General features: G+C 43.4%; 1 protein-coding gene across 1 annotated transcript in view; it reads left to right on the forward strand.

Annotated features, from left to right (window-relative positions):
• Eif2ak3 (eukaryotic translation initiation factor 2 alpha kinase 3) overlaps nucleotides 1–23975 on the forward strand; it is a 61071-nt gene that overhangs the window by 8463 nt on the left and 28633 nt on the right. Inside the window, exons 2-3 of the mRNA XM_032906335.1 lie at nucleotides 5277–5406; nucleotides 23494–23688. Coding sequence (XP_032762226.1) covers nucleotides 5277–5406; nucleotides 23494–23688 — 325 coding nt within the window. The remainder of the gene's footprint in view (nucleotides 1–5276; nucleotides 5407–23493; nucleotides 23689–23975) is intronic.

The following is a 23975-nucleotide window of genomic DNA, read 5'->3' on the forward strand; positions in this document are numbered from 1 at the left end:
AACCGATGCACATACTACACATAAATAAAAATAAATCTTTTTGTGGGGCAGAGGGTAGGGGACAGAAATCTGGGTCGCCACGTAGCCTTGGCTGGCCTAGAACTCAGTATGTAGACCAGGCCGGCCTGAAACTCAACAGAGGTCTGTTTGCTCCCAAGTGCTGGGATTAAAGGCATGCACCACCAAGCCCAGCTAAAAATAAATCTTGTTTTTAAATAAAATGGAGGGCAATCAAGGAAGACGCCAGATGTCACCCTCAGATGTGCACAGGGAACCCATATGCATACAGAAATAAATATATGAATAAAAATTATAAAAACTCAAGCTGAGTGAACCTTTGAGGGGAATAAAGGCAGAGCCATGGAGATGTGTACTGGGTCTGACTTCCAGGCCCTACCTGTGAATTCTTTGACTCTTCAGTAAGCTAAGGGTTTTTATCTTGTTTGAAATAGAGCATTCGTGGGGCGATAAATGCCTTCCTATTTCTCCCTCTTTTCCTCCCTCTGTCCCCTGTTATCCCTGCACTCAGCCAAGCTCTTTGACTTGTAGAGTGTGGCTGCTTGCTGCTCTTTCAGTCAGGGGCAGCGAGCGTGCATCCATGACATAATTCGGTGATCTACAGACCCTCATGTCTGCATTGTCCCAGTGATGCTTCTCAATTGCAGCTGTAGCACGAGGGAAGGAGCCACAGTGAACACTCCTAGTTGGTGACAGCCAACTTGTCACACACCCAGCCTGTAGCACAGAAGGTCTCGAGGGTTTGTTTTGTTTTGTTTTTGTAACACTCTCAGAGCACTCATGAGGCGTGCGTGTGTGTGTGTGTGTGTGTGTGTGTGTGTGTGTGTCTGTGTCTGTGTGTGTCTGTGTGTGTGTGTGTGTGTGTGTGTGTGCCTGTGCCTGTGTCTGTGCCTGTGTCTGTGTCTGTGTCTGTGTGTGTGTGTGTCTCTGTGTGTCTGTGTGTGTCTGTGTGTGTGTGTGTGTCTGTGTCTGTGTCTGTGTGTATCTGTGTGTGTGTGTGTCTGTGCCTGTGCCTGTGCCTGTGTCTGTGTCTGTGTCTGTGTCTGTGTCTGTGTCTGTGTCTGTGTGTGTGTGTGTGTGTGTGTGTCTGTGTCTGTGTCTGTGTGTGTGTGTATCTGTGTGTGTGTGTGTGTCTGTGTCTGTGTGTGTGTCTGTGTCTCTGTCTGTGTCTCTGTCTGTGTCTGTGTCTGTGTGTATCTGTGTGTGTGTGTGTGTCTGTGCCTGTGCCTGTGTCTCTGTCTGTGTCTCTGTCTGTGTCTGTGTCTGTGTGTGTCTTGACATTAGGAGATCTAGACCAGCTTGGACAACAGGTAGAAAGTTTACAAGGAATTGAACTGGTCCTTTTCTGTGGTTTGTCATCTGAAGTTATGTAGCAAAATCTTTATTTTCCCAAATTAGTTAAAGGCTTACCACTGTAAAATTCAAAATAAGAAAATTAATGCATAATTTGGCGATTTCATTTATCTTATATGTTTTGGGGACTTTTTTAGACAGGGTTTTGCTATGTAGCTCAGGCTGGCCTTTAACTTGATATGTTGCCCAGGCTGGTTCTCTGGAGATCCTTCTGTCTTCTGAACGCTGGGATCATGGGCTGTACCAAAATACCTTACAAATTGTGCTGTGTGAGACTTCAGCTGGGTTTATATTAACTTATTTCCCTGGCTAATTCATAGCTTTGCTTTGTATGCACTGTATATCAAATGCCACGTAAGGAGGGAAGTTGTGCCTCATAATTCTAAACAGGAATGTAATTATATATTTGGAATTGGCACGGTCTTTTTAAAAGATTTACGTTTTTTATCTACGTGTTTGTTTTGTGTGTCTGTGCTCCTGCAGCGTGTGCTTCAGCACACACATTTGAAGATCAGTGACAGCCTTCAGGAGTTCACTGTCCCCAGACCATGTGGGTCCCAGGATTCAAACTCAGGATGTTGAGCAGTCCTCAAGCATCGTTACCAGCTGAGCCCGCCATACCCTTGCACGGTTTTTAAAGCTGGCAAATAAGCCCAGTGATTCCTAGTGTTCAACTAGGAGTCGAAAACAGCGTTCCACACTTTCTTTCATCCAATGTGCATTTATAGTCTGCTGTGTATCTAGGATGTATGCCCCAAGCAAAAAGAGACAACAGTAAGAAAAATCATTGAACATTTGAAGGACTCACATAGTCGTCTTGACTTTGGATATAGCAACTTTGATTAGCCAAGAAGCCCGTTAGGTAACTTCATTATAGTAGACAGACATGTGTATCCCGGGGAAAGGCCTAGAGCCAGAGATGAAAAATTGGGAATTGCCAGCACAAAGTAGTTAAACACAGGGAGAAACTATTTTAAGAGACTAGAAAGATAAAGAGGAACCAGAAAACAAAACTGAGAAAGAGGATCAGAGACTTGAGTGAAAAAATAATTTTTTCATTTTTCAAAATTTTTATAATTACATAGTTTTTCTTTTTTTTTAAAAAAGATTTATTTATTTATTTTATGTACAGCATTCTGCCTGCATATGTGACTACAGGCCAGAAGAGAGCATCAGATCTCATCACAGATGGTTGTGAGCCACCATGTGGTTGCTGGGAATTGAACTCATGACCTCTGGAAGAGCAGTCAGTGCTCTTAACCACTGAGCCACCTCTCCAGCCCTACATAGTTTTTCAAACTCTTCCCTTTCCCTCCTCCAGTTCTTCTCACTTACCCCAGGCCCCTTTCCTCTCTCAGACTTATGGCCTTTTTACACACACGCACACACACACACACTCACATACAATCCTAAATATATAAATACAACCTGTCCAGTTCATATAAAGTTACATCTCAGTGTCAGGGCTGACCACTTGGTATTGGGTAATCACTTGCAGGAGTTGGGGAGCTCTTCCTGGGAAGACGTTCTCCCACTCTCAGCTTTCTCCAGTAGTTTTTTCTTTAGGGTTGAAGCCCTTCGAGCTCTCCCCCTTCCATTGTTATCTTGTCCATTGGTGTCATCCTTGTGCAGGTCTTGTTTAGGCAGCCATATTGGTGGGACTTCAGGGTGTAGCTTCTCTGACATTTCTAGGAGATACAATTTCACAGCAAACTTCCTGTTCCTCAGATTCTTACAAACTTTTTTACTTCCTCTTCTGAAATAATCCCTGAGCCTCAGGAGGTATGATGTAGGTGTAGTGCTTGGGTCTGTGTACCACAAGATCCCTGATCGCTTGTTCTCTGCATTTTGATTGGTTGTGGTTTTCTGCAATGGTCTGCCTTTTGGGGCAGGGGGTGGGGAAGGGGTGGGGCGGGGGTGGGGCAGGGGCGGGGCAGGCTGCTGTGGAACACCCTTTTAATCCCGGATGGATCTCTGTGAATTCAAAGCCATCCTGGCCTACAAATTGGGTTCCAGGACAGCAGGGCTACACTGAGAAACCCAGTCTTGAAAAGAAGAAAAAAAAATAAAATAAAATAGGAAAATAACCAGGCATGGTAGCACACTTTTAGTCCCAGTATTCAGGAAACAGAAGCAGGTGGCTCTCTGAGTTTGAGACTGGTCAAGTCTATGTAACTAATTCCTGGAAAACCAGGGCGATATGGCTACTTAGAAAGACCCTGCCTCCGTGAACAAACAAACAAACAAATAAATAAATTAGGAAATATGGTATCTTAGAAACCACATAAAAAGTATGTTTAAGAGTTGAGGTAGGGGAAAGTGTGGTTGCGATGTATATGTAAAGAATAAATATTTTTTAAAATGTATGCTTCACAAAGTACAGGACTGATAGTTGGCCCTGAGTGTTTGCCACTGTGAAGATCAGTAGTGACTCCAGTAAGAACGGCTTTAGTATTGTGGGAGTTAGGTTGTAAAAAGAAGCAAGTAAGGGACTGGAGGGGAGATATAAGAGAGTGGTTTGGTTGTTTGTTTGTTTGTTTGTTTGGTTGGTTGGTTGGTTGGTTTTGCTTAATTTAGTATTTGGAGTTTTCGGATTCTTTGAGAGGGGTCTCTGAGACAGGGCCTTTCTGTGAGGCCTAAGTTGGCCTTAAGCTCTTAATTGTCCTGCTTCAGTTTCCCTCAGCTTCCCAGATGCTGGAAATATAGGCATATCCACCAGCCCCCGCCTGTTCTGATTTTCAGTTGGAGGGAATTACAGCAGATTGAATCCTAGTCTTGTGTATTCAGGCTGCTCTAGTAAAGTACCGTAGACTGGGAGGCTAGAAACAACTGAAATATTTCTCTCACAGTTGTGGATAAGAAAGAGAGGTGAGGGCCAGATGGTACTAAGGGTCACAGGATCAGTGACTTTAACCTGCTCATGCAGCCAGAAAAGTTTCGAGAGTTGAGGTAGGGGAAATGTGTATGTAATATATGTAAAGAATAAAAATTAAAAATTAAAAAAAAAGAGTTTGTTTGGGGTCAAAGAGGAGGAAGGAAGCAGGAAGGAGAAGGGCTGGTGGCTGTGACAACATGCTTGAAATGTGGTCCTGACAGAGTCAGGGGTCTGACAGGAGGGACTGGTGCAAGGTAGAAAAACTCAGAGAACGAGGTGAAATAATATAAGGTAATAAGGCAGTAAGCAGCTAAACTATCCAGGAATAATCTGGTGACCTTTGTAAGGATTAGCACTGGACCATTAGGAGAGGTGGTGGATGGGACAGTCTGACCTTATTTTGAGGGAGAAGTAGAAGAAAATAAGCCAGAAGTAGCAAAGAGATAAAAACCTGGTAGTCAAGACTCATGATAGCAGACTGTCCTCTCTTCCATAGGGAAGCAGTATTCTTAAAGTTCTAGGAAAGCAAGCATCTGAGTGAAAGTTTAGGGAGGGGCCAGGACTCGGTCGATAAAGGCTTACTGTGTGAGCATGAGGACCCAGTGTGGTGGGACACTACCATAATCCAAAACCCTGGGGAGGCAGAGACAGAGAAACCCCTGTGACTCTGACCTCCACACAGATGTTCATGTGCACACATACAAGAAGGTTGGGGGAGGGGATTGCCAAGGAATGGATCTCAGGAGGTGGGGAAAGGGAAGAGGAGAGGACTCAGCCAGGGGTGTAAGGATGTGGGAGGAAGGGAGAACTAGGAATTGGGAGCTTTTCATCAGAGACTTGAGCAAATAAAGGGTATAGTGAAGTTTGTTGTCCTGCTCTAGAGACAGATTGGTGGCAAGAACGTAAATGTTGAGGGGCAGTGGTCTCTCTGCTTTTCTTACTGCTGGATGGGACCAAGTTTCTTTCAGACATGAACTAAGTGCAAGGTGTCTTAGATTGCTTTCCAATTTTGTTCTATTCCTTTTTACAGGTCCTTAGTAATCATCAGCACTTTAGATGGACGAATTGCCGCACTGGATGCCGAGAATCATGGGAAAAAGCAGTGGGATTTGGACGTGGGATCTGGTTCCTTGGTTTCATCTAGCCTTAGCAAGCCAGAGGTAAGAAAACTCGGGTTGTAAGGAGAATCGCTGCTGATTCTTGTGAAGCCTGAGCTTAGAGCCTCAATTAGAGACTTGAACAGTCACTTCTCCTCTCTGTAAAATGGGGCGGATGACAGCACCCACTTCTTAGGACCGCTGCAGGCGTTAAGTGTGTTAATCATATTAGTAACTGAGGAACTGCGTCTGCTATGTCATGTAACACATTATCTGATGGATAACATGATCATCTTTTCTTATGGTCATCATAGGATCTCCAAGGAGTAACAATAGTTGGAAATTTCTAGTTAGAAATCCATGTTGCAGAATCCAATGCTTTGTTATTTTCTACATTTTTTAAGTGCTGTACATCCTAATATTCTTTTTTATGTGTTCCAAACCCGGTCACTTAAAAATGTGCGTGTGCTTGTGTGTGTGCGTGTGCGTGTGCGTAATTAATGTGGAGGAGAGAGAGGACCCAAGCACATAGGCACATATGCCATGTTGCACATGTGGAGGTCGTAGGTCAACCTTGTGGAGTCAGTTCTCTCCTTCCGCTGTGGGTTCTAGGGATTGAACTCCACTCATCAGGTCTGGTCTATATGACAGGCACCACCAAGCGATCTCTCCAGCCCTAAATGTACCACATTTCATTGAATTTTATTAATTGCAGAAAACCTGTACTTAGCTCTAGAATGTGAAGAGCACAGATTGAAACCACGCTTCCAAAACTATTCTGACTCTGCCCCTTAGCAGCGAGTTCTTCCGCGGTGAGGAATAGCCCACTCCAGTGAGATGGGATGGAGAGGGGCCCAGAGGAAATAAGCTTATTTTTCAGTATTTAGTCTTGCCTCTGGGTTGCCTCTTCCTTCTGAGCTTTAGTCTGTAAATAAATCCATCTCTGGAGTGTGGCAGTTGACATGCAGTCAGTCGCCTGTCTCCTCCCACTTCTAATCGTCCCTAGGTGTGGACACCCTGACAGTAGTCGTGTCTTTAAAAAGTTGGGAAGAGACAAATGCTGACATGAGGGGTTTAAGAATGACATTAATGCTCGTGGACGTGTGCACTGGATACACCGCTACCAGCCTCCTTTCTGTAACTACACATCCTGTGTCTTCCAGCAAACCCAGCCTGGATCGTTCTGCTGCACTGAGGGAAGGGGTGACGTAGGGACAGTCTTGCCGAATCTCCACACTCCCCGTTTGCTAGACTTGGAGCATCGAGCAGTGTTCGTCACGCTCTTATTTTTGTCAGACAGTATGAAGAAGTGTGTTTTGAGACTAGTGAGATTCTGTTTATAAGAAGAACTAACACTAAGAGCAAGTTGACTTTCTTTAAACTGAAATCAAGTTTTAAGAATGGTATTCAGGGGCTGGAGAGATGGCTCAGCCATTAAAGGCTTGACTCATAACCAAAAATATAAGAATGATATTCAGGCCTGGTGGTGCTGGCACACACCTTTAATCTCACCACTCAGGAAGCAGAGACAGGCAGTTCAAAGCCACCCTCGTCTACAAAGCATGTTCCAGGGCAGTTAGGGCTATACAGAGAAACCCTGTCTCAAAAGCCAAAAAGAAAAAAAAAGGTATTCATATGATTAGTGTTACTCTCACTAAACATGTTTATTTGTGCTCTTCTAGAATTTTCCTCATTTTTAAACTTGATGTAAAAGATGATCAGCAAATTGAGATCATAAACCACTTATATCTGAGGTAATTTTAGTGTGTCGTGTGATTCAATGCATGTGTGTATTTGTAAACAGAAAATCCACACACAAAATTGGGTTGGCTGATGGCATGGCCAAGTGTTTGTTAGTACAAAGAGCTGTACTAATGAGTCGTGCCACCTCTGAGCAAGTGCTCAGGGTCATCTTCAGCTGCATAGCAGGTTTAAGGATAGCCAAAAATGCTCAGTGGGTAAAGCTGCTACTACCCAAGTCTGACAACCTGAGTTCAAACCCAGGGTCCACATGATGAAAAAATGGATTCCCAAATGTTGTCTTCTGACCTCCACATGCACCCTGTGGCTGCAACCCACCCACCCCATGCACAAACAAATCAATTAATAAATGTAAAAAAATTACATTTTGTGTGTGTGTTTGAGTGTGTGCATGTGCCTTGCCTATGTATATCCAGAAGCCAGAAAAGCGTGTTGTATCTCCTGGAGCTGAAATTACAAAATGTTGTAAGCCACTCTGTATAGGTGCTAGAACTAAAAGTCTCCAGGCCTCCAAAAATTAAAAAACAGAAATAAAAACTCACTATATATTATCTAGTCTTAAATTGTCTACTTTGTAAGAAAAAGAAAATCTAAAAGCATAGATCATTTTATGATAATGATAGCTTAATATATAGATATGTTACTGACATTGTTCTCAGTGTCATATACTTGATGTTCCTTATAGTACTCTTCCTGGTGTTGCTAAGTCAATCCCATTGTATAAAATGTTGAAAATTGAAATTCAGCTGTGATTTACTTGGAGTATGATAAAGACTTGTCTGGATGTATTGTATGTATCTGTCTTGGGGCCTTTTCTATGTTTTCTGAAACAGTCTTACTAGGTATCCCAGGATAGCCTTGCATTGGTATCCCAGGATAGCCTTGTATTTATATTCTTCTGCCTCAGCCTTCTGAGTGTTGGGGTTATAGGCATGTACCAGCACACCCAGCTATATATCTGTATTTACATTAAAAATAAAATAAAATAAATTGTGCAGGTAGATGGATCTCTGTGAGTTCAAGACCATCCTGGTCTATGTGAGTTTTAGACAAGCTGGAGCTATACAGTAAGATTCTGTATGGAAGTAAAACAAGAGAGAGAAGAGGGGAAGGGAGGAGAGAGAACTCCTAAAAGATTTACTAGTTAATAATAAACCCAATACATGATAGCACAGCATGCTATCAATACGAAAGAGACACTCTTCTTACATGTTTGCAACCCCCCCCTTTCCCCCGGGTTCTTCAAGACAGGGTTTCTCTGTGTACCTCTGACTGACCTTGAACTCACAAAGATCTGCCTGCCTCTGCCTCCTAAGCTCTGGGATTAAAGGAGCGCACGCCGCTGCCACCACCCGGTGACAACTAGATTTGTATAGCTGCTTCTTTATTAAATATACTGCATTGTTGCCAGATATGATAGCAAATGCCCATGGTCCCTTCATGGGGAGATAGAGGCCAGCCTTGGCTATTCATGACTTCAAGACCAGCTGAAATATATGAGACCTGTCTCAGAAAAACCCCAAAAGAACAAACAAAAATTATATTTACTTATGTTTCGATTATATGAAGAAAATTCAACCACCTACATCGGTCAAAGGGAGGAGTATCTTAGTGGCCTTTTGCTTTGTTTTGATACTGCCCCAGAACAAGTATCTGAAGGAGTCTGAATCTAAAGCCATTAACATTTTAAGGAATATTTTTTATTTGTTGTTTTATTTTGTTTTCTTTGTGTCAGGGGCTCACCATGTACCTCTGGCTGCCTTGGAACTTGCTGTGTAGTAGACCTGCTGGCCTCAAACTCACAGAGTTTAAAGGAATGCACCTCTCTGACCTTATTTTTATTTATTTGTGTGTGTGAGTGTGTGTGTGTGTGTGTGTGTGTGCGCGCGCGCGCGCGCGTGGGCTTGTGTGTGTCCTTGTGTTCATCTATGCTGTGCCCAGAGGCCAGAAGAGGGTGTTGGGTCCCTTGGACCTGGAATCCAGTATGGGTGCTGGGAACTAATCCCCAGTCCTCTGCAAGAACAGCAAGTGCTCTTAATTGCTGAGCCATCTCACAGCTCTGGCAGTAAAAATGTTACACTCCATTGCAGTAAAATCCATTAGCCCATCTTGCCTTTTACAAAAAAAAAAAATCCATATTTTTCTGACTTCATAGGAAATAAAGAGTCGTTATTAATACATAGTACAATAGGAAAATTCAGTTATCACTAACATCGCTGATCTAATTAGAAACGGCTGGCCTGGGTTGGGTTGGGTTTTTGGTGTTAGGAATTGAAGGCTTCCTGTACCTAAGCTAGGTTGCTACTGTGCTACTTACCCAGCCTTTAAACACCCTTCGAAGTGCTAGGAAAAGGCCAGTTTACTCCTGCACACATGGGGCAGCCTACCTAGTTTTCTAATTTTCTCTTGAAAACTCAACTTTTGTCATGAATACTGCCAGCTGATTCCCTTGACGTGAAAAGCCTACTTTGTTCTGTTCTTGCTTGCTGAGGAAATGTCTGGCGTTTCGAGTCTCATCTCCGTGATCGTCAGTTTCAGTTGATGAACAGAGTGGAGCCGCTAAACAGAGTAGACCATTCAGTCCACACAAGTGCTGCTCCTGAGACACGCTTCAGATGTGCGCAAGTGCCCAGTGCCCGTCCTGATTAGTCACAAGGACAGGAAGAGGATAGTACTGAGGGCCAAGAGTTAATGAAATTCATCATGGTTGTTACTTCAAATATTTTCATTTCTCTGTCTGTCTGTTTGTCTGTCTGTCTCTGTTTCTCTGTTTGTGTCTTCCTCCCTCCTTCCCCCTCTCTCCATCTCTTTCTATTCTCATTGTCTTTCCTCCCTGCCCTTCCTTCAGCAAAGTCTTGCTGTGGAGCCCAGGCTCTCCTAGAACTTACAGTCCTCCTGTTTCAGCCTCCCGAGGGCTAGGTTTATAGGCATTTGCTATGGTGCCTGACTAGCTCTTTGGTGCTAAGGATTAAATGTGAGGTCTTGTGCACACCAGGCATGTGCTCTACCACCGGGCCTCATCCCCAGGCCTACCAGGAACTGCTCTGTTGTTGTTGTTTGTTTCTTTGTTTGTTTTTGAAACAGGGTCTTATTACGTAGACAGGAATGGCCCTGAACTCAGAAATATCCTCCTGCCTCTGACAAGAACATATATGAAGCCAGACACAGTAGTGCACGCCTGCAATCTCTGAATTCCAAAGACTGACTCAGAATGATGATTTCTAGACTAGCCTGGTCATCAGTGAGAACCTGTCTCAGGAGACATAAACAAAGCCAGACACATGGTAGCCAGACACATGGTAGCCAGACCCCAGCACTTGGGGTTGGAGGAGGTAAATCTAAGAATTTAAGGTCCTCGTTGGCTACATCCATGTGACTTCCAAACCAGCTTGGATTCCATGAAACCCTGCTTAAAAACTAAGCAAAACAAACAGATAAAAACGTAGAAGAAGCCTGCATAAAGTCAGCAAGGTAAACCAGTTTTTGCTACATAAATATGAGGACTGGAGTTGGGATGCCCTGGCACCCAGGTGAAAGCTGCTGAAATGGTTTAATCCTAAAATCTCAGAGCTGAGGAAGAGTAGACTGGAAGACATCAAGACTTTCTGGTCAGCTACTCACTTGATCAGTGAACAGTCTTGAACAGGAGGTCCAGAGTGATTGAAGAAGATACTCAATGTTGACCTCTGACCTCCACATGCAGACATACATGTATACTCCCTCCCATCCCCCAAATACACATATGCACATAGCCCATATGAACTAACACTAAATTTTTATTAAAAGTGCAAACTCCTTACACGTTACAGATCTCCTTGCATTCTGGCTTGTTCTGATATCATGAACTTTTTCTGATCTGAAGGGGTCTATAAACCAATGTGTTGTGTTGCTTTGTTTGTGTTTTGAATATGTCAGTGAAAATTTCTGGTGCACAAGGGAGAGTGACAGCTCTGTGAGGAACAAATAGCTTGTATTATATTTAGACTTGCATGTGGCAGGAAGGTTCAGGTGTCCTGGGACACATCTCATTTGCCACTCCTTCCTGTTGACAGGGCACCCACAAAACTTCCTCAAAAGAATGTTGATAACGAAACCAACCTACAACTGTGCCTCTGAGTGTGTGTTGGGATGACTATGGAGCCAGGCATAGTAGACTGTGCTCCCTGGTTAATGAGTCACTTTTGTAGGACAACCAGTAGCTAAGACTTGTGTTTTAAGGTTTCAGAAGGACCCCCCCGAGGTGAAATCTGATCTGCTTTTTCTTTGGTAATTGAAATGTAGGTAGTTTCAACCTTAAAATTTTAATTTATAGATAATAATTCATTCTGTAGTGCATTTTTTCTTTGAAGGTCCCTGGGTAGCCTTTGGACCACACTTATATCTGAATAGAGACCAGAGCTGTCATGGTAGCTTACTGTAGGCACTTGCTGTCAAACCTGAGAAACTTAGTTTGATCCAAACCAATATGGTGAAAGGAGAGAACCTCAAATTATCCCGACCGTCACCATCATCATGTCTTGGCAAGTACATGAATGGCTGACCACACACACACACACACACACACACACACACACACACACACACACACACACGTAATTAAAAAACAAAATCTTGGTTGATGGGCTAGGCATGGTGGCACACTTTTCAATCCCAGCACTCAGGAAACAGGCAAACAAGAAATCTATGGGTTCAAGGCTAGCCTGATCTACATAGTGATATCTAGGCAAGCCAGGACTACATAGTGAGATCCTGTCTCCATCAATCAGTCAATAAATTAAATATGTACATTTCAATAGACTAAATGTTTTTGACTCTTATTTCTCTGTGTCTTGGGGCATATTTATTTATTTATTTGCGCGCAGGCAATCCTTACTTTTAGTAAGGATGTGTTTATGATGACCTTCCTAGTGTGTACACATCTGCAGCTAACTTGTACTAGATGGCTGCTTTTATCATTTCATCACTTAGACTTTAAACACAGCATGCTGTTTTCTGGTTTTGCACTGTTCCTGCCCCCCTTTCCTCCTAAAAAGAGCAAACAACTCTGTTGTTAGTCGATGCTTACTTAGAGTTTTGTTTTATTTTAGGCACGGTTATCCCCAGGAGATGAGCATTTCTGTTTCAAACAGGTGCATTGACAGACAGGTGCATAGACAGCAGACAGCAATGAAACGCTGCTGTTGGCAGAGAGAAGTGTTTTCCCCACCTGCCTTCATCCTGATCGGCACAGGGGCTTCCTGCCTCAGCCGTATGTACCAGGGTTACAGGCATGCACCACCACACTGGTCAGCTGAAACACCTTTGAACAGAAGTACCTAGAGCAGGGCATGGTGGCACACACCTATAATCCTAGCACTGAGAAGCTGAGACAGTTGCATGGTTAGTTTGAAGCCAGCCTAGGCTGCACGAATGAGATCCTGTCACAAACATGAACACAAGTGTGTGTGTGTGTGCACCCACATGTAGAGTGTGCCATTCGTAGTTACTAATTCTGATTTGTTCACAAACATGTACATGCATAGCAACTGAATGTGACTTTATCACTTTATAATATAATGAACACATTATCACTGTTGGGCATGGGTGGCGTATGTCTATAATCTCAGAATTTGGTTCAAGGTCAACCTGGACTACACAGTGAGACCCTGCCTTAACTCCAACCCCTTTCTCCTCAAAAAAAGAAAGAAAGCTGCAGTCTCTCACTCTTTTCTGTATAATGCTGGAAACTGAATTTGGGCTTGTGCCGGCTTTTTGTCAACTTGATAAAGGCCTAGACTTCTGAGAGGACGGAACCACAGTGGAGAAAATGCCTCTATAAGATTGGTCTGTAGGTAGACCGGTGAGCCATTTTCCTAGTGATTGATAGTGGTTCCGTCCACTGCAGCGCTGCTGCCTCGAAGCAGTGGTCCTGGCATGTATAATAAAATCAGGCTGAGCAAGCCGGTAAACAGCATTCCTCATGTCCTCTGCTCCGGCCCCACCTCCGTATTCCATCAGTGATGGAATATGACCTGAATTAAACTTCTCCAATTGCTCTCGACAGCAGTGGTTCATCACAGCACGAGCAAAGTAACTAAGACAGACTTTATGAACTCTAGGGAAGGGCTGTACCACGTGTCCTTTGCATCTCCGAAATGTTGTTTAATTCAGGGCTAAAGAGGAGCCTCACCAGTTAAGAGCACTGGCTGCTCTTGCAGAGGGACCCAGCTTTGGTTCCTAGTGTCCACACAGAAGCTCACAGTCATCTATAACTCTAGTTCCAGGGTATCACCTTCTGGCTTCCATGGGCACCAGGCACATAGGTGGTACATATACATATGTGCAAATACTCATACACATAAAATAAATAAGTTTTTAAAGGCTGCCTGATTTATACTAAATGTTGCCCAAGTCATTTAAAGGGATTGTGTATGTATGCGGGTGAGACACAGAGACACAGAGAGAGAGAGAGAGAGAGAGAGGGAGGGAGGGAGGGAGGGAGGGAGGGAGGGAGGAGGAGAGAGAGAGAGAGAGAGAGAGAGAGAGAGAGAGAGAAAGAGAGAAATGAGAGAGAGAGAGAGGAAGCAGTGGGTCTCGGCCTGGAACACGTTATTCCTGGCTGACCTTAACCTCTTCACTCTCCTTTCTCAGTCTTCCAAATGCCTGGGTTACAGGTATGCACCAGTGTGTCTGACCCACATTTCTTTTGATTGCGACATTAAAAGGTGCTTTTTGAATCAGCTAAGTCATCAGCTGTGAAGTCTGTTTTGAAGAGTAACTGTCAATTTTGCACCAAGCCAGTATCTAATTGATTGTTTAATTGCTTTTCATTATAGAAATGAAAATTGCTGTTTTGATTTCATTTTATTACTTCCTTAGCGTGCCAAAAGGGTTCAAGGTCATCCTGAGCCACCTGAACTAAATTAATTTATTCAAACAAGCGTGCTAACGGGTGCAAACCTGGGTTTGAGTTCCAGAACTCAAATGAGAGATTGAGATAGCAGAGCTCACTCCATTGCTATTGTTTAGGAATGGGGTTCTCCTGTGCACGCTTTCATACCCACGCACACAATTGTGTGTGTGTGTGTGTGTGTGTGTGTGTGTGTGTGTGTGTGTGTGTGTGTGTGTGTGTGTGTGTGATGGGGGTGTCTCTTGCCCCAGCACACACGTGAATGTCAGGGACAGCTCTGTGTGGTCAGTTCTCTCCTTTCACTTTATATGGGCTCCAGGGTTGAACTCTGGGTGTCTGACAGGCAGGGCAGTTGCTTTTGCCCACTAAGCTGTCCCTGAGCTCCTTCATTTTCTTGGGAGCATGTCACTTCGGGTGTGTCCTGTTAACTGAATGTGTGTGTCAGAAGCTCTCAAGCCCCTCCTGCAGGAACTTGAGGTCCTGTTAGCCATGAAGCCTCCTCTCATCCGTGAGGCACTGTCCTCAGGGATTCTTTAGCAACCTTATTTTTACTTCCCCCATCAGTAATGTTGGCATTTAAGGGGAAACACAGGCTACTTCTACAATACAACAATGTCGGGGCTTCTTTTTATTAAGCCACACGTAATAAAGCAGTGCAGTCACTTGTTCATCTGGTAGTGTAGTCACTGGTTAACTTTGGGTAACAATTGCCATTTTTGGTTGAAGATATAGCTCATTTGGTAGAGTGGGTTCAGTCACCACCTCCACAGAAAGCTGGTGTGGTGCACAGGCCCGTAATCCCAGCAGTATGAAGGTAGAGGCAGGAGGATCAAAGTTATCTTGTACCACATAGAGGGTTCAAGGCCAGCCTGGACTACATGAGCCACTCAAATTTTTTAAAAGTTACCATTTTATGCCCTACACCTAGCACATCATCTTTAAGAAACTGAAATATTAAACATACGTCTTGGTTCTAGAGAGGCGTGTCTAACGGGCTTCTCTTCTCTTCTCAAACCTGGGTTTGAGTTCCAGAACCGACATCTTAACTGTCTGTAACCCAGTGAAGTTTAGAGCTTGCTTTGTTGTAGTGGATCCAGCAGAGCCTAAGGGCTCCCTGCAGTCCCTTTCTTCTTCTCAACACTCCACACATTTCATACCCACGAGTTCCCAAGACATTAAGACCTCTCTCCTTACAGGATGCTAAGGAAGTAGTTGACTGTTCGGGCCTTGGATTTCCAGAGGAGAGATCTGAGTTGCACACAGAGCAGTGTTAGTGTCCTGGGAACCAAGAACTTGGTCACCTTGAGAGTAAAGTAAGAAGACAGCTGAAGACAAGACTGTTAGAATCCAGTTTCCTAAAACTGAGATGGGGATAGGCAGAGAAAACGGTATTTTGGAGATGGGCTGGTTTTGTGGTTTTTATGGTTTTTCTGTATTGCTTCCAATATCTTTAACTGCTGCCTGGTATTAATACATATTACTTTTTTTTTTTACTTTATTTTATTTTATTATTTTATTTTTTTTGAAACAGGGTCTCACCTTTTTGAAACAGGGCTAGTCTTGAACTCACTGTGCTATTGAGGATGACCTTAACACCTGACCTCTGGCCTCTACCTCCTGACTATGGTATTACAGGCGTGTAGTACCCTACCAGTTTTCTGCAGTCCTGGGGGTGGAGCCCATGCTAGGCAAGCATTCTGCCAACTGAGTTACATCCACAGCCCCTGCTTCAAATATTTTAAAATATAAATGTTTCACAATTAGAGATACCTGCCGTATTTGGCAAATGTGTCTCTTGTAGACAACCCCCTCGATTTATTAGTCTCTTTAGAATTCCTACAACAAAGAGAATGTCAAAAGCCTTTCCATTTTGCTTATAGAGGGATTGGGGAAGCTAGAAGAGGAGGTGGAGGAAAGATATGCAAGCCTGTTTACAAGACAGCAAAAGAATTTGGGGACCAGAAATGGTGAGCCTTTAAAAATAGTTATGGAGGGGCTGGCAGGATGGCTTAGATACCTACCACCAAGACTGAGGCCCAAGCGCAATTCCTGGAGCCCACGGGGTGGAAGAAGAGAACTGGTTCCTGAAGGTTGTCTTCTAACCTCATTCATGTATGCCTAAACATTGCTCCTTTAGACAGACAGATGATAGACAGACAGACAGACAGACAGACAGACAGATGAAATAGTTGCAGAGTATGATGTGAGAACTGTAAGAAGGACACGGTCTCCCGGCAAGTGTGTGGTGGTGTGAAGGACCTAAGGAGTGGGGCCAGGCGAGGTGCAGAGCAGTCGTGCATCCTGGCTTCAGATGCAGCCACCCGCGTGCCGATTAAAACAGCAGTTGTAGGCAGGCAGTGTCCGACTTCCTGTTTTTGATGAGTACTGTCCACCTATTTTGCCCCTCCCTAGGATTAGTGAGTTTCAGTCTTGGTTCCTGGCATCTTTGTTGTTGCTGTGTGGTGCTACAGATGCCCCTGCCATGATGGAGGAGCACAGGGGAGTGTTCTCCTGTAGTAAGTGCTCCAGGATAACTGTTTTCACTGTTCTCTCTGTCACGCAACGTGATGGGTCGTCCTTGCCCCACTTCCTCTTCTCCTTCCCATGTCATTCTTTCTCACCCATGCTATAGCTGGGACTTACGACTCTAGCTCTTCTGGTGTATTTCCTCTTGGGTTACAGAGCAGATGGGCGTCACTGGACCACAGGAGCCATTTTCAACTTTAAGTCACACTGTGTGGGAATTAGTACTGGATACAACTTTAGGGATTTGATGATAGTTTAACTCCTGGTTTTAGTCTGAGTAAAGTCTAATTGACCAACAAGCAACAGAAAGATTGTGTATATGCATTCTCAGAAACTTCTAATCTTTAACCTTCTTGATTCAAATTGAAGAGCCAGAAAAATTTTTTTTTCCCAAATAAAAAAGAGGTTTAAAAAAATCCATAACTAAGTTTCTACAGTTCACTACTACCTGAAGCAAACCTTGAACTTAGAAGCTGCTTAACTTTACCTTCGGTTCGCATGAATTTTTGTTTACTGTTTAGGTGAATAATAGAACCATCAATCAATACTACAATGAAAAATTGATGGGGAACTTTTACGTGGAAAAATTGAGCTGACTCCCTAGAACTCAGTTTGGTAGCTATATTATTAAAAGTGGGGCAGACAAATAATACGTACCATGTAATATGTCATAACACAGGACTCACCAAGCTTTTTATGTAGAGGTTCAGATGGTAAATACCTTAGGCCTCAAGGGACACATGGTCTCTGTTGCTATTCTAACAATGGTTATAGTTACAGTGGGCTCTGCAGTTGGGACTCAGAAGTGCTCATGGGTATATGCAAATGGTAGGATGTGTGAATGCATTGTAAGACTTTTTAAAAAAAGATTTACTTATTTATTAAAAATAAGTAAGTACACTGTAGCTGTCTTCAAACACAGCAGAAGAGGGCATCAGATCTCATTACAGATGGTTGTGAGCCACCATGTGGTTGCTGGGATTTGAACTCAGGACCTCTGGAAGAGTAGTCAGTGCTTTTAACCACTGAGCCATCTCTGCAGCCCCCATAAGACTTTCCTTAATGAAACGTTTTGGGCAAGATTTTGCCTATGCAGTTCATAGACTCCTAACACAATAGGAAATACTAGTGCTGACGCACACATTCCAGGACATGCATGGGTTAAAAGAAGTTGTTAAGGAATGTATAAGTCCTGGCTATGGCCCACCTATAGGAAATTGAATCCTTTCTCCAGAAAGGAAGTGATTCTTCTAGAGAGATGGCTCAGTGGCTGCTCTTGCAGAGGACCCACGTTCAGTTCCCAGCACTGACATGGGGGCTCACATCTGTCGAGAACTCCAGTTCCAGGGATCCCCCTACCCTCCGCTAGCCTCCTTTTCCACCAGGCATACATACTGTACACAGACATATCCCCAGGTAATGTGCCCATACATGTAAAGTCAAATGGTAAAATTGTTTAAGGAAAGGGCACTGAAAGAAGCCCGTACTGTGATGTGAGGAATCAGATAGAATCCCTTATGATATAGTGAATCTTTGGGACAGTCTGAGAAATGTGAATTCTTACGTGTTTATAAACCATCTGGCCAAGTATCAGTAGTTATTAGAAATCAATACGTGAGGATTGCTGCACTGGCCTCATTACCTTTCAGATGTTTGAAATAGTTCACAGTAAGTTAAAGTTGAATGTATGGGTACCAAGAAAGTGAAGAAGACAGCCAGGACTGACCAGAGAAATCCTGACTGGGAGTGGGGGGGTGTGAGGAAGGGAGAAGTAAATGGAAAACCGTTCCTTGCAGCTGGAGGATTTCTTTTTCTCTGATGGTATTTAATGTTTCTTTTTCTCTTCTTCAATTGAGGTTCCCTTTTCCTGTGTAAGTCAGAGTTCTTATTTCCACTTCAGTCTCTCAGACAGTTTCAATTACATGTGTACATGCGTGTGCCACTTAGATTTCTATTCAGGACAGAAGTCAAATTACTTTACTCGGCTGTTAATGCTTTTCAATTGCACAGAAAAAGGCTCTAGATCTTTGGTACTGAGTTTGCTAGCCAATATGACAGATCCTTTGTTTTAAAATTATGAACGGGGGAAAACAAATAGAGGAAATAAATTCAAAATAGCATGAATTTATACTTCCTGAAATGACCAAAGGGAAAGCCAGGTCCCATAATTAACTTGAAATGCAGAGCAGCAGATCAGAACAAATTGCTCTCTCAGGGACAGATGGCTGGAATATGGTCGGGCATCATCCGTCAACCGCAACCTACATTTTTTTTTTCTATCAAGAGATTCAAAGCTGACTATCGGAGTGACTCATTCCTTTGCTTAGAGGATGAGGTAATGCTATTGTGAGGGGTGATGTCATCTCTACCTGAACTGCATGCATATAGATCACTGCTCAGGCTCTCCAGGAAAAGCACCATCTGCTTTGATATCCACTGCCTGAAAGGCTTTGCAGAGATTGGTGCAAAGGTCACCAGCCTCGAGTATGACTCATAGGCAGCCAATCAGCAAAGAGCAGCTGGTGAAAAGTAAACTTCTAAAATCATAATCCAAACGTATGACAGGATGAGTCCATACTGAATCACAGTTCTTATATCAACCGTATGTTTTACACTTACTGAAGTTACCACCATTGAAGGTTTAACTCCTACATATAAAGCCATTTTCAGTTGGCCAGACATCACAACGCCCCCTTGTTGTTTAAAACATTTTTTTTTTTAAATTGGAGATAAGTTTTCTGTTACTTCGGAGGTGCATGGGTCATTCTTGAGTTTCAGTGCATGTGAGTTTGGCAGCCGCTTTCTGCAGTTAGGACCTGTGTTCCCTGCGAACCAGCTGCTACTCTAGGGGAAAAGAAAGAGGACACATGTCACAGGAAGCACTCACTGCTTGTGGCCAACCCACTGACCCTCCCTTTGTTTTGGTGACAGTGCTCCCCACACTCTTCGAATTTACTGTAACTTGAATCTGTCGTCTGTTGTGTACTGTCAAATTTCTAATAGATGATGGAAAATAGACAATAGTAAATACTTGATCTTTTTCATTTGTATCTTGAAATGGCATATTGTCTGCATATTGTATCTGTATGGCAACACACATTTGTTTTAATGGCAACTTTAAATTAGATATTCTACAAATATACAGTTAATTGTGTTAAGTATATTAAGCTGTTATAAGAAATATAAGGAAGGGGAGCTCGAGAAATGGCTCAGAAGTTAAGAGCACTAAGTGCTCTACCAGAGGACCTAGTTTCAATTCCCAGCACCCACATAGCAATTCACAACTCCCTGTTACTCATGCATGCATGCGATGCATAGATACACCATACACATAAAATAAATAAAGTTTAAAAGAGACAGAGATACAAGGAAACAAATAAATAGAAAATTTAACCTAAGTAATTTCAGGTGGCATGCATTCAACGTCTTTGGAAAACTTAACGAAAGTTAGATACTGACTAGACCTGATGGTACATGCCTGGTAATCACAGCACTTTGAAAGTGTGCAGAAGGATTGCTCTAAGTTGAGGCCAGCCTGGGCTACATAATGAGTTCTAGGGCAACCTGGGCTATGATATGAAATCTGTCTCAAAGCTACAATAGAAAGATCATGTAACCATATTTGTTATCAAAATTTTTGTCTAGAATTAACATTAATGATTCTTGTCTGATCTAAATTTTACTATCATGGTTACAAAATGCTATTTTTTTTTTTTTTTTCGGAGCTGGGGACCGAACCCAGGGCCTTGCACTTGCTAGGCAAGTGCTCTGCCGCTGAGCTAAATCCCCAACCCAAAATGCTATTTTTTTTTTTTTAATCCCAGTCTTTTTTATTGGTACTTTTTTTTTTTTTAAATTAACCCGAACTTAGGAATTTCTCTTTTTTTCCTTAATAGTGCTTCCTTTGTCTTCACACCATACCTCTATAGTTGTCTTTTGTCATAATAAGATGGCAATGGCTCACCTTGTACCTACTCCTCCTCCGTTCTGGACCATTTCCTTTTAGTAGAAAATTAAAATCTAGATTGTTAATGTTGGGTTAATTAACAGTCATTGGATCCAAACAAATTATAAACATTTCTGTGTCTGGTAAATCTGTCTATAATTTTGAGATCCTAACAATTTGAGAACATTGTAGAGTCTCAGCTTTAGTTGCCCAGAAAGTGAAATGGAGACTGGGTATGATGTAGTTCAGTGGCGGACCACTCACCTAATACGACACATTAGTTCCCTGTCGGTATATTAGTTCACTCACCAGGGCCTGAGGCCCTAGGCTCCATCTCTGTCCCAGGAAAATTAGATACAGAGTGGGCTGGAGAGTTGCCTCGGTAGTTAAGAGCACTGCTGCTCTTACAAAGGACCTGGGTTCACTTCCCATTGCTTACATGGCAACTCACAACCTTCTGTAACAGCTGCTCCAAGGACTCTAACGCCCTCTTCTGGCCTCTGTGGGAACTGTACACATAGTACACAGAAGAATACAGGCAAAACACATAAGAATAAATAGATCTTAAGAAAAGATAGAGATAGGGGTTGGGGATTTAGCTCAGTGGTTAGAGCGCTTGCCTAGGAAGGGCAAGGCCCTGGGTTGGGTCCCCAGCTCCGAAAAAAAAAAAAAAAAAAAAACCAAGAAAAGATAGAGATAGAAAAGTAGAGAGGCTGAGGAGTGGAGCATTACCCCCACCCCACCCCCAACCCTTATCTGGAGTAGAAATTTTTCTAACAGCAAATGTGCACTAGCACTATTTTCTTAGATTTGAAACAGGTAAATGATACTAGGTGAAGGCCAGTCGGGTTTTAGTGGGCAGTTGTGTAAGAAAGTGCTCCAGGGAGAAGACACACATCGCCAGTGAAATGAGTGGTAGCAGGAAGGGCAGTTGTGTGGTTACGTAGCCATGCCAGGTTGCTGCCCACACAGGGAAAAGGGAAGGACACATGACAGAAAGGGTGTTGGAGGTCACACTTACAGGACTCTGGACGTCCTCCACAGGATTTCAAGTCCTTAGGATTTGGGGTCTTCCGTAAGAAGCTAATAAAGAGCCATTGAAGATTTTTCAATATTGTCATAACAAGCTTAACTGGCCCAGAGGGATTAATCTAAGAGATGCATCAGCTTCAACTGGGGCATTTCCAGGGGAGATCTGTGAAGAGTTTATGATAGGAGCTCAGGTCAGACATGATAAGGATCTGAGCTGGAGTATGAATGGAGTTAGGACAGTGGTCTTCACCTTCTTCCAGATCCCGAGCTTAAGGCAGAGGTAAGGAAGCATAGAGAGTTGAATCCCAGCTTAGAGCTACTTAAAGAAAGCCTGCTGCTTCAGGAACCCAAGGCATCCAGTGGGGGTTCTGTGTTAAACCAGGAAGTCTGACAGTTTGTCTAAAGAGTTTGTTTTGCATGCATGGTTTGTTTTGTCCTTAACTCTTTCGTATTCTCTCATCCCAAAGTTTTAAGTCTCATGGATCAAGACAGAAGTTGTGTTGTTAATTTGAGTTGATGAAATTTTATTTTTAATTCCAGCAGAAGGCCAATACCAGGAAGATCTGTACTGAAGTTCCTATGACATTCTTTGGGCCGTGCCCTGGTTCCCTGTCTTCTGCCCATGCTGCCCAGTGAGGCCGCCATTAGACTTCCCTATTAGGACACTGCTCTGACACTTACCTCCTTCACGGCTAACCAGTCTCTGTCCTGTGCTTGCTGCCCGTGCCTCCGCTCTCTCTGCTCAGCCTGTTTACCTTCTTGTGGTGCCTCAGTTATGACTACGTCATTTCTACCCAGAGGCCTTTGCAAACTTGTTCCCCAAGTGTCAACGTGATATACTGTTTCATGTTGAGAGCTTTGCCCAGCCGTTATTAACTAACGTTCTCAGCAGGACCTGCCATGAGTTCTCCATTGACAGTTCCCACTCACCCCATGTGCTCCTCTGCCCTTTTATCTTTAATTCTCCTTCCTCTTGTGATGATCTCTGTCACTGACATACATCATTTGCTTGTGATGCTTGTGACGTCTCCAAACACCAGAGTTCAAGCTCCATAGGACTCTGATTTTGTTTGTCAAGATTTGGTTTGGCTGGCCATAGTGGTGCATGCCTTTAGTCCCAGGACTCGGGAGGCAGAGATAGGTAGATCTAGGCCAGCCTAGTCTACAGAGAGAGTTCCAAGACAGCCAGGGCTACAAGGAGAAACCGTCTTGAAAAAACAAATTAAAAAAAAGAATTTGTTTGATAAAGAAAGGATGAGGGCTGGAGAGATGGCTCAGCGGTTGAGAGCACTGACTGCTCTTCCAGAGGTCCTGAGTTCAATTCCCAGCAACCACATGGTGACTCATAAGCATCTGTAATGGGATCTGATGCCCTCTTCTGGTGTGTCTGAAGACAGCTGTGGTGTACTCACATACATGAAATTAATAAATACGACTTTTTTCTTAAAGAGAGGATTTAAAAGAGAAGAAGGACAAGAAGAAGGAGGACTGCACATATAAAACTCTTGGGAGGCTTAGTTGTCAGCTAACTCAGCAGAGTTGAGAAAGTAAATGGAAAAAAAAGGGTCAGCGGTTGAATTTGCATCCCTCACCCTGTGCTCCGTCAGTCTCAGTCTATGATGTAACTGGTTAGAAAAATGAAGGCCTAGAAAGTAACCCATGTCACCCATTTACTAGAAAAGCACGCTTCTTAGCATATTAACAGCTACAAAAGCTATAGTGGCCTTGTTTTATTATTTATTACTTCACTGGATCCCCAGGCTCTCTTTTGGCAACTTACTCATCAACATGAGACCTTCTTGACCTCTAACAGTTTGAGAAAAACCATACTAGACTGCCATGCCAGGTCGGGGGACTGTAGGCCTACAAGGTGATGGGTGGCACTTTCCAGTTACTTCTGGTTGATAGCCGTATTGATTTCTATGTTCTTCAAAACCCTAGATCTTATCACCTCTCTTCAAGGTATGAGACTTTTAAAAGTGGGCTTTTGTTTTAGGTGTTTGGGAACAAGATGATCATTCCTTCCCTGGACGGAGACCTCTTCCAGTGGGACCGAGACCGAGAGAGCATGGAGGCCGTCCCTTTCACTGTGGAGTCCCTTCTCGAATCTTCATACAAGTTTGGAGATGATGTTGTTCTGGTTGGAGGAAAGTCTCTGACCACGTACGGACTCAGTGCATATAGTGGAAAGGTGAGTGGTGACGTATTAGGGGTGTGGAAAACAGCCGGATAGGAGGAACGGCATTTTCAGTTGGGATCTCTGGGTAACTGGCCAGCTTAGAGTGTGTAGGCCGGGCTGGCCTCAAACCCCCAGACCTACCTGTGTGCTGTTGGCCGTTGGTCGTTTGTAATTCCCCCCTGAGAACAGAATTTGTCTTAGTAAGACACTTGTGAGGGAGTCATGGGAAACTAAGTTTATCCAAGGTGAGAGTAATCACAGGGCTGGAGCCGAGCTGCCGAAGGCTCACAACCAAAAAT

The sequence above is a fragment of the Rattus rattus genome, chromosome 6 (assembly GCF_011064425.1).
Source record: "Rattus rattus isolate New Zealand chromosome 6, Rrattus_CSIRO_v1, whole genome shotgun sequence".
NCBI lineage: Eukaryota > Metazoa > Chordata > Mammalia > Rodentia > Muridae > Rattus > Rattus rattus.